General features: G+C 44.0%; 1 protein-coding gene across 1 annotated transcript; it reads right to left on the minus strand.

Annotated features, from left to right (window-relative positions):
* Nucleotides 1-299: 299 nt before the first annotated feature.
* ATP5PO (ATP synthase peripheral stalk subunit OSCP) lies at nucleotides 300-10,229 on the minus strand. The gene is made up of 7 exons (XM_025913155.2): nucleotides 10,112-10,229; nucleotides 8,897-8,947; nucleotides 7,848-7,958; nucleotides 5,045-5,174; nucleotides 3,311-3,423; nucleotides 777-863; nucleotides 300-481 (listed from the first exon to the last, which is right to left on the minus strand). The coding sequence occupies exons 1-7, from the start codon at nucleotides 10,145-10,147 to the stop codon at nucleotides 368-370; spliced, it is 642 nt and encodes a 213-aa protein (XP_025768940.1). The 5' UTR covers nucleotides 10,148-10,229; the 3' UTR covers nucleotides 300-367.
* Between the last annotated feature and the right edge of the window lie 415 nt (nucleotides 10,230-10,644).

The raw sequence follows: 10,644 nt of genomic DNA on the forward strand, positions 1-10,644 counted from the left end.
GGTTGTTGGCATCAACTCCGCCCGCAGGGTCAGCCCCTCCCCGGGCTCTGAGCCCAGAGGCCAAGGTCATGAGGTAAGACACATTAAGGACTTAATGGTGCCTGCAATAAAGGCCTCAATAAATGTTAACAGTTCTTCCTAATGACACAAGCTTCCATAAATTCCTAAGAGTAATCTACACAAACTAAAATCTCCAACCAACGGGGCTTTTAACCTTTTAGCTGGGCGGATTCTGAAAGAAAGATAGAAAATAAGGTTCTCTGTATTTCCACTTCAAAAAAGATAGTAAACAATATATGTTCTGTTCAGGAAGCATTTTATTGTTGCTACAAGTTTAGGGATTTTCATGGACAGAAAATCAACACTTTCAGAAAATCTCCCGCATGGCCCTGCTCAGCTTCTGAATCTTGGTTTTCGCAGACATATCAGCATATTTCTCTCCAATACGGACAATCATTCCACCCATGATGGACGGATCAATCTAGGAAAGAAAATAGGTTGGAAATGTGGAAAAGCATTGATATTTCATTGATCGAACAGAAAGATGAAAAAGTACTCTGAAAAGTCTACATGCTGTACAAACGTAAGATGTTATCATTATGTCTAGAAAAAAGAAGTCAGATTGTGAATGGAATCCATAATCATTTAAATTGAGAACATAAAATTTCTATTAGAAACAATTTAGTATTTGGTGAGATTTAATTTTTCAGTTTCTACAGCCACTCAACAGTGTCAAAGAACCTGAGGAAACACACCATACATAATTAAAAACCTACCTTAACCTCCAATTTCAATACTTGGCCTTTACTTAGGAAGCTCTTCAGGACTGTTTTTAATTCAGCAAGAGTGGGTTCATCTAAAGGCTAAAAAAAGGACAAAACCATCCTTTAATTAAGTAGATAAAGCAGAACAGAACTTTCCACGTAAAAGCTCAGGAAGAAAATACCCCTGGCACACATCAGCACGACAGGCCTTGTGAATTCCTGTGTGGTCTCTGGGCCCTTCCAGGAGCTGCACTGCAAGTTACTCACACCGCTGGTGTGCCGGGAACATGCCGATGTCCTGTCCCACAAGAACACCTCGGCGAGCTCATTGGGCGGGTCACTGATGCCCATAAATGCCACTCCCTCCCCGTCTCTGCTCCCTGGTATCAGTGGTACGACTTAGACACGACTGAGGAGGACCCCCCCCAATACTGAAGTTAATGATGCCTGATGACACAGGCCTCTCCTGTGCAGCCCTGTGGGCACGGCAGGAGGCCACTATGTCCTTGGATGGAGAGCTGCAATCTGACCCGGTTCTAGCATCTCTAAGACCTCTGGTTCCCAGGAGCTTCTAGAAGCACGCTGCACTCCGAGCCTCACGGGGAACGCCTGGCCGCACGGCTCTGCACTTGACTCTGACAGAGCCAGCACTCAGACGTCAGCCTGTGTTCTCTCTGCCTTAACTCCTACTCATGGTGAGGGGAGAGTGAGAAAGGCTGAAGGAGCGGCCTCTTGTCACAAATCCTCTCTCTCTACCCCCACACCTAAGGGTCCACAAGCTAGCAGATAAGGCTTTCCATCTTCGCAAAGATCTAACAACGCCTCTCGGGGGAGCTGGTGTGAAAGTCTGCTGGTGTTTAATCAAGACATCATTCGCCAGGCCTCCAAGGTTACAGAGCTCCGAAGTACGTGCACACCTCCCACTCAGAGGCTTAGCGGGTGCCAGGCACCGGTCTGTGCTGGCATTTCACACCCACCACCCCCTTTAACCAGGACAACTCTGGGCGGCCAGCGGCTCTTATTCCCATTTCCCGTAGGAGAGAACAGGTTCAGAGTGGTTAAGGTCCCAGTTGCTGCAATATTTGAAATCAGTCTATTTCTACAGACTGTGCCCTTAGTCACTAATCAAGGAATAATTTTTGTTTTTGAACAGTGGAAACTTATTTACCTGGGAGTTTCAACATCAAACACTGCTGCACTAGCAACAGTTGGTTCTAAAAAACTTTTACAAAAATATGCACCCTTTAAAAAAATAATGTCCTTGGGGCGCCTGGGTGGCTCAGTCAGTTAAACGTTTGACCTCGGCTCAGGTCATGATCTCGTGGTTTGTGGGTTCGAGTCCCGCATTGGGCTCTGTGCTCACAGCTCAGAGCCTGGAGCCTGCTTCGGATTCTGTGTCTTCCTCTCTCTCTGCCCCTCCCCTGCTCACGCTCAGTCTCTCTCTCAAAAATAAACATTAAAAAAAAAAAATGGTTTTTAATTAAAAGTAAAAAATAAATTAAAAAATCATGTCCTTGTACTCACTGAATGACAGAATTTATACCAGTGCTCAGCCACGGGGATGGTATGACGGTATGACCTGCCTGGTGAAGCCTCATCTGGGCCCTGCTGTCACCGAGAACTGGGGCAGGCCCAGTGGGCCCGGGCAGATGCCTGAGCTGTAAGGATTCGCAGTCAGTTGTGCACTTTCGTGGCACCGACTATGAACTACAAACGTGCAAATACATGCTCTGGGGTAAAATGTCTCTCTGAAGCCATGCTCTTTTGGAGAGTGAGAGTATCTTTGAAATACCAGAAAAATTAACCTAGATGAGGTCAGGTGCTGCGTATTCCAAGCAAATCCGCCGTCCTCTACTGAGAAGTAAGCCCCTCAAGGCTGATTTCCTATGCGGTCTGAACTACAGTAGGGAGAAAATACGTACTTAGGACATCAACAAAAGGAATTCTGGGGAGGTGGCGCAGCTTAAGGTACATGTACTTGTGAGAGAGAGGGCCATGTTCAAACCCTGATTCCCTATTTTGTCACTTTGGGCAAATGACTTAATTTCCCTGGGTTCACTCATCTGTAAAATAAGGATAATTCTACCTCACGTAGAACGCTGCCATTAAATAATACATTACGAAGTACTCGGCATATAGGTCTATTATTACAGCCACGTCAGCAACTCCACAAGGGCCTGCCCTTCCCACCCTTCCCATTCGCTGCCACCAAAGGTTAGACAGTCCAGTTTCAGGAGACTACTTACCAAGGGATTTGTGAAATAACTCCAACTTGTGAGGGAACATAAACCACTACTTCCTAACACATTTGAGTCCAGTCTCGTCCTCCCGAACAGTCAGCGGGTAGGGAGGCACTAACGGGACACACACCGGCCCCTCCAAAGCGCAGGCTCATGGCAGCTCGTGTAAGAAGTGAAGCAAACCTCCTAAGTGACCAATCACCTTTCCCGATTTCTGGATTTTAGCCTGTTTTTTTTTCTTTTCATTATGCAAAACGCGATGCACGGATGTCAAAGCAAATACAGCAGCAACAAGCTGTCACTTACGGATGCAGTGGTCACTGTGCAAGGAACTTCTCCACGGTGGACACTCATCATGGTCGAAAAGGCAGAAACGACTCCAGGGGTGTTGTTCAAGCGACCATTTTCAGCAAGCAAATCTGGGAAAGTGAAGGTGTCTCAGTAACGTCAAAATCACTCAAAACAGGTTATTCATTAGACACTTTTCCAAAGAAGACACCCAGATGGCCAACAGACACATGAAACGATGCTCAACATCACTCATCATCAGGGAAATACAAGTCAAAGCCACACTGAGATACCACCTCATGCCAGTCAGAGTGGCTAAGATGAACAAATCAGGAGACTATAGATGCTGGAGAGGATGTGGAGAAAGGGGAACCCTCTTGCACTGTCAGTGGGAATGCAAACTGGTGCAGCCGCTCTGGAAAACAGTGTGGAGGTTCCTCAAAAAAATTAAAAATAGATCTACCCTATGACCCAGCAATAGCACTGCTAGGAATGTACCCAAGGGATACAGGAGTGCTGATGCCTAGGGGCACTGGTACCCCAATGCTGATAGCAGCACTTTCAACAATAGCCAAATTATGGAAAGAGCCTAAATGTCCATCAACTGACGAATGGATAAAGAAGATACGGTATATATATACAATGAAATACTACTTGGCAACAAGAAGGCATAAAATCCTGCCATTGGCAGCAACATGGATGGAACTGGAGGGTATTATGCTGAGTGAGATAAGTCAGTCAGAGAAAGGTATGTTTTCACTCATATGCTGATCTTGAGAAACTGAACAGAAGACCATGGGGGAAGAGAAGGGGAAAATAAAAACAGTTACAAACAGAGAGGGAGGGAGGCAAGCCATAAGAGACTCTTAAATACCGAGAACAAACTGAAGGTTGATGGGGGGTGGGGGAGAGGGGAAAGTAGGTGACGGGCACTGAGGAGGGCACTTGTTGGGATGAGCACTGGGTGTTGTATGTAAGCCAAACTGACAACAAATTATATTTGTATGTTAGTATACTATTGTAACAAAACAAAAACCCCCAGGTTATTCACGAGGTATTATATTCACCTCAAAAGCAAACTTAGATTTGTGGCCTTAGAATGCTATATTCAATGTCCTTTAAGAATGTGAATGAAGAAGATGGTGCTTGGTATTTAAAAAGTATATTCAGTGTTTAAAAAAAACCCACCACCGACAAGCATTTAAAATAGCCAGGTGTGTGGGGAGGCCTTACAGATCTCCAACTGATTTCTTGACCATGGCCTGCAACCTGATTTTCATATTTCAGGTTAGATTCCAATGTTTGGCTACAAATCCCCAAATTAACATATTATCTATATTCAAAGATGATGCCATGAATACATGTTCTTTGGAACATGTATTCTGGGTTGGCCATGGGACTTGAAAAGCAAGCCTAATGTACCAAACAATGCAAATGTCTTTGAGGACAGAGATACAGCCACCGGTTACACACCGTTTCCTTGCTATGAATCCTATATCTGTCTTCTCCACGGGTTGAAAAGTAGTGGCTGCAATTACTTTGTTACACGGTCATATCCTTTAGACAGTTCTCTTCAAACTTTAACTCACAAACAATTCACTTGGGGAGCTAGTTAAATGCAGTAGGTTGATTTATTAGGTTGGCTAACTCCTTAGATCGCGGCCAAAAGGCAGGTAGGTGATGCTGACATTCCTGGTCCACGGATCACACTTCCAGTGGCAAGATTTTCAGTAGAAAAGATCTAATACTTACTGATCAGGTTGCATGTGAGGGGAGAGAATCTCTCTTTTGCTGTCATGTCGTTTAGGCTTTTCACTTTCACGGAACGCTTCACATAGGGATTCATAATGGAAGCAGCCATTTTGGGTTCCTTCAAGATTTGCTGAAAGTACCAAAAAAATAATTTCTTCAACTCTTTAGTGCATGAACGGTCCTCGCCGCCACAACATATTTTGTTATGAATCATGTATTTCATTAAATTAGCACTCTCAAAGCATGTATGAAGAAAAGTTTACAATCAAATAATTTTCTCTGCCTTTGAGAATACACCATACCTTGGTTTTACACAAGATATAATGGTACTTCTTGGAAAAATTTAAAGATACTTTATGAAGTTTCTTAAATTTATTTTTGCTTTTCAAGAGAGATTACAGAAAAACTAAGCAGCCGAGATTCAACGAACTGCATATGTTACTGTATTTACTATGGGTAATACTCAGCTGAAAAGGTGCTCTAACAGCAAAGGAAGTCTCCCTGTTATTCCCCTGGAGGGGGGCCTCTCTGTGTCAGAGTGATCCTGATTCTGTCCTGCCTCTTACGGAGCCCCGTGAGAGAGCTCTCGTGTTTCCAGAGCAGCCTCAATCAGCCTGGGAGGCAGCGTGGACGAACAGTGGGAGTGCAGCTACCAGGAGAGGGACCACACGTCTCCATTTTGTTAATTCATAAATGTCTGTCCTCAGCGACCCAGGGTAGCTTCCGGCACCTTGCTCCCCTTAGTATCAGGCCAGGGTTCTAACAAAACAATGGCTGTTTCCGTTTGGGCATCTTTCAGTTAAATACCTGTCAGCCTTTCACTCACTGCTAGCACCTTCTCCCAGGCTCTCGGCCAGAATCTGCTCTAATCCAGGCTACCTGTCATACACCACCTAATGCTAAAACTTCAACGCGACTGGCTCCATAGAAACAATTTTCCATAAAAATCGAGGACTTCCGCAAATTAAAAGCTGGCATTTGGGTAATCCGGTTTTTCGTGTTTCCCATCTTTCTCTGTTGTATCATCCGATGGGCAGTTAGTGGCACCTATGTAGCATCACTTTCCTCTCAGTGCCAAAAAATTGCTAATTTTCGTTTACAAAGAGTCTTAAGGTAAGTGCCTCCTTTCTACGTCTCCACATCTTAACTGATTTCCAGGTTATAGTCAAACCCCATTCTTAACACCCACAATCTAGGTCACTCCATTGTGAATACCACTGTTCGGTTTTAAATGGGCATATATGGGGCGCCTGGGTGGCTCAGTTGGTTAAGCATCTGACTTTGGCTCAGGTCATGATCTCACGGTTTGTGGGTTCAAGCCCTGTGTCGGGCTCTGTGCTGACAGCTCGGAGCCTGGAACCTGCTTCAGATTCTCTCTCTCTCTGCCCTTCCCCCACTTGTGTTCTGTCCCTTTCTCTCTCTCAAAAGTAAACATTAAAAAAATAAAATTAAAAAAAAAATAAACAAAATGGCCATACATGACAAGTAGCGGGCAATAATTATCACCTCCAAAAATGCCTGTGTGTGATCCTGTCTGCTCTTGGTACCCCTCTCCCAAGTGTCTCCAACAGTGAGGCTGTTGACTCTGTGGGTTGGTCACACCAACTCAGACAGTAAGCATCATCTGTAGAGCTAACTGGACAGAGAAAGGAATACGGAACGAACATTACTGTCTGCTAGGACAAAAATTCCAAAAAAAAAAAAAAAAAAAAAAAAAAGCTTGAGATGAAAAATGAACAGAATAAATATTATCCTATATGACTAGCCTCATCAGGGTTTTTTCTTCTGAACAGTATGATAAAAAAAAAATCTTCAAAAATAAGATTAAAAATAGAAGAAATTCTTAAAACGAAAACTAAGAAAGCGCAAAACTTTCTCTAGAGAGAGTATACGCTAGACTGTGTCTCCCTCTCCCCCCCCCTTTTTTAAGTTTATTTATCCGATTTGAGAGAGAGGGAGAGAACAAGCGGAGGAGGGGCAGAGAGAGGGGGAGAGGATGTGAAGCGGGCTCTGTGCCTTCGAGCTCAGAAACGTGAGATTATAACCTGAGCTGAAGTCAGAGGCTTAACTGACTGAGCCACCCAGGCGCCCCTCCGTCTCCTCCTTTAACGCAGAGCTTCTTGTCGGAGGTGGCAGCTATAAAGCAACGGAAGGGGAAGCAACAAAGTGGACAGAAACGTGTTAACTAGAAAATTCGGTTAAAATTACAACAGATTTTCCCAAGTTACACCGGTACACTTCTGTTAATTCAATTAATTCACTCTTCTTTCCAGGTTAAAAAAACAAAGTGTAAAAATAAACTGTCCCTTGTAGCTTCCCCATCTGTCAGTTCTGTATTGGAGCTCAATACACCTTTGCTGATTTTGTTGCCCAGAGTGCTCTGCTTGGTTATTTCCCTCTCACATCTTGGGGATAAAATAAAAAACTGAAAATGAGGAAAGGCTCCATAAAGAAAATTCCCAGCAAAGCAAGTCATAATACATTCTAAAGACTATTTTAGAACTGCCTGAAATACAAGCACAGATTTTCAAAGGTGACCTCTACTTCTTCTTAGCCTCAAATCTTGGTTCCTAATATTAATAATATCCTTGTTCGTATCTGCCTGTACCTATTATACAATAGGTTCAGAATAACAATACCCAGTACTATTCCTATCAACATGATTACAGAAAACAGGTTTTTTTTCTTTTTTCTTTTTGTAGTTCATTTTCACTTAGGATATACCTCATTAGAGAAACATGGCCAAATAAGGAAAAAACCTATGATGGAAACTTAGTAAGTAATAAACAGAAAAGCTACTTACCGCTACTCTCAACAATTCCTTTTCTACTTGTTCCAGCTTATTCTGTTTAGATGCAGCAGAATAAAGAGCAGTGGCATAGCGACCTTCGATACCATGTATCTGAACAGGTGGCTTTAAAAAAAGGATGGGGTAGGGGAGGAAGAGAAAAGGAAAATCACTTCAGATATCATTCTGCCAATAGCAGGATTAAATACATATATTAAAATACACTGTTTAGAGCACACAACAAGTTTAAATACCTAATAAGGAATCAGAAAGCTATCCTGAATGGCAATTCTCAAACAAATCAGGGATGTTTCCTCGGCTAGGTCACTTAATCTTCCAGTTTTTGAGCTTCCAATTTTTCATCTCAAAATGTGGTGCTTAGGAAATATGGTACCTAGAGTCCCTTCCAGCGGTAACTATAAATCAATTATTACATGGATTCTGAAATGAGCTTATGCTTCCTTTGAACTCAGTAACTAATCAGTTCCACATAGTGGAGATTTTAAACACTGATAGAAGACAGTTTTGCACACGTTAGAGCCAAGAAAACATTTAATGGTGACACTATAAATTTCCCCTATAGTGTCTCCCCATCAATGTTCAGTTTAATGGAGCTCTTTAGCAGCTTACTGAATGCCTGATGCTTGAATTATTTTTCACAAAAAACTGTAGGCTTTTTCCTACGCGCTGCCATCAATATATGACTACACATGCTTAGCAGTTCTGTATGGTTGCAGTGCAAGAGCTCAGGTTTGAAGAAAGATTTAGTTCCAGTCCAGCTCTGAGACCAAACTCGAGTTCTCCCAGTCTGTTTCCTCTTTTGCAAACAAAAGACCAGCTATTTCCCATCATTGTTACGGGATTTTAAGAAATTCCCACAAAGGTTAAGCACGGGCCTGTTGCACGCCAGGCATTCAACTTATTCCATTCCCTATCCCCACGCACACATCACATTTTGGAACCTACAAATCAGGCAGAAAGGTTTAGGTAGTACTTATACAAAAGTCCATGCCCTAACCGCGCACGTTCATTTACTTTACGATTAGTAACAAAAGTTGACATACCCTCACGAGCTTGGCAAATGGCCTGACCACAGATGTACTAAAGCATCGCACCTTTAAGACAATAATAAAACATTTAAAGTGATTAGTTTCTTAGTATCATCACGGAGATTACACGAGCTGCTCTTTATTCCCAAGGAGTAAATTTCACCACTGAGCATCATCCACAGCCGCCAGGGAAATTGCTTTCCCACCAACTTCCTTGTTTGCTAAGAACAGGCTGAGGCTAGCACACCAGTATGAGAGAGAAAACACAAGCTCTGACGAAATACATGTTCCAAGAAACCCCAAATTTCTGGCATTTGTTACCACCCGTGAGGAAGGATTTTAATAAAAAGTGAGAGGATTCCAGTCATGATCTGCAAGAGATGTACCTTCTTAGAATCCAAATGCTATCGGAAAAGAAAGATTAATCCCCTTAGTACTGCAGCAGTCTGATGTGAGAACTGACCCTAGTTCTGAGAAATGGTTATCTAGTCTATCAAGGAACAGAGTTGGAACTCGTTGCTTAAATAGCATCTGCAAGGGCACAGCTCACCTTCAAATAATTTCAGTTCTGAACTGTTCTATAACACAAGTGGTTGTAGGGATTAAAAGACCTTTTCACTTATGAAAAACTTACCTAAGCTGTAAGGTGTCATGATGTGTAAAGCATAGTGTTGCTATGTAGTATAAAGACCACGAATTTTCTTTCCAACTCCATCTTCTGTATGACCGTGTGGGTTCGAATCTCAGCTCTACCTACCCCTTCCTGGCTGAGCAGCCAAGGACGAGTCATTTAAACTTTTCGGTCTCATTTCCTTTATAAAAATGTGAAATGTGCTTTATAAATACTCCTTAGCATTACTAGAGACCCTTGACAGGTCTGACCACAACGACAAGGTTAAATGACTTGGGGGTGGGCTGTATTCCTTTCCTCGGAGTCCAGGGGAGCCTTCCCCCGCCCCTTTCCCGTGCGCCTCAAACTAGCTGCTCCCGAGGCTGTGCTCGGGGACGCCAAGGTCAGGCACGCGTCCCCCTGCACCGCCAGCCCCGCGGACGTCCAGGGAGGTAGGGCCGCCCGAGCGCTTTGCGTCGCTCCCACTCGCAGGGCCCTACAACGCTGACTGGCGGCCACGCTTCCCCAGCTGTGGTCTCGCTCTGTGGCTCTTAGGGCTCTGCTACGTGTCACTTTAGAAGGGATCCTCTCGCTAGTTTTCAGGACCTCCCTTCTCTCACCTGCCGGGAGAGCCCGGACACTGCAGAGGAAGCCATCTTCTCCGGGTGGCTGTAGGTCAAAGCCGAGGCAGCGAGAGAGACGCAAGGGCGCACGCGTGCGTCAGCGTAGCCGCTTGGGCCGCTGGGAAATGTAGGCGTAGGTCACCAGGCCGCATGCGCCGAGGTCGCGGTCAGTCTGGGAGTTGTGGTCTTTAGAAGTGGTTGTTAAGGGCTGGACTTCTAGAGCTAGTGGCCTCGGACAGCACCTTAAAATAAAACGCTTGCATTACTGGATGGTCCTTACAGTAGGGTGGATTTCTTTTCCCTAGATTTTAAATTTCCTTTTAGATAAATAGGTGGCATATGTTCTATTTCACATTCATTACTAGCATCATTAGCATCGTTTACCCCTTCTTTCTACCACAACAAAGGGTGTATCAAGTGCAGTTCCTTGCTCTGTATAAAAACAAAGGAGCCTTACAGCTCCCGCTGAGGATTCAACCTGCCCAGTGTCTGGGCCATGACTGCCTCTCTACCTCCACACCCCCTTCCCC

The sequence above is a fragment of the Puma concolor genome, chromosome C2 (genome assembly GCF_028749965.1).
Source record: "Puma concolor isolate L17-30 chromosome C2, mPumCon1.1.hap2, whole genome shotgun sequence".
Taxonomy (NCBI): domain Eukaryota; kingdom Metazoa; phylum Chordata; class Mammalia; order Carnivora; family Felidae; genus Puma; species Puma concolor.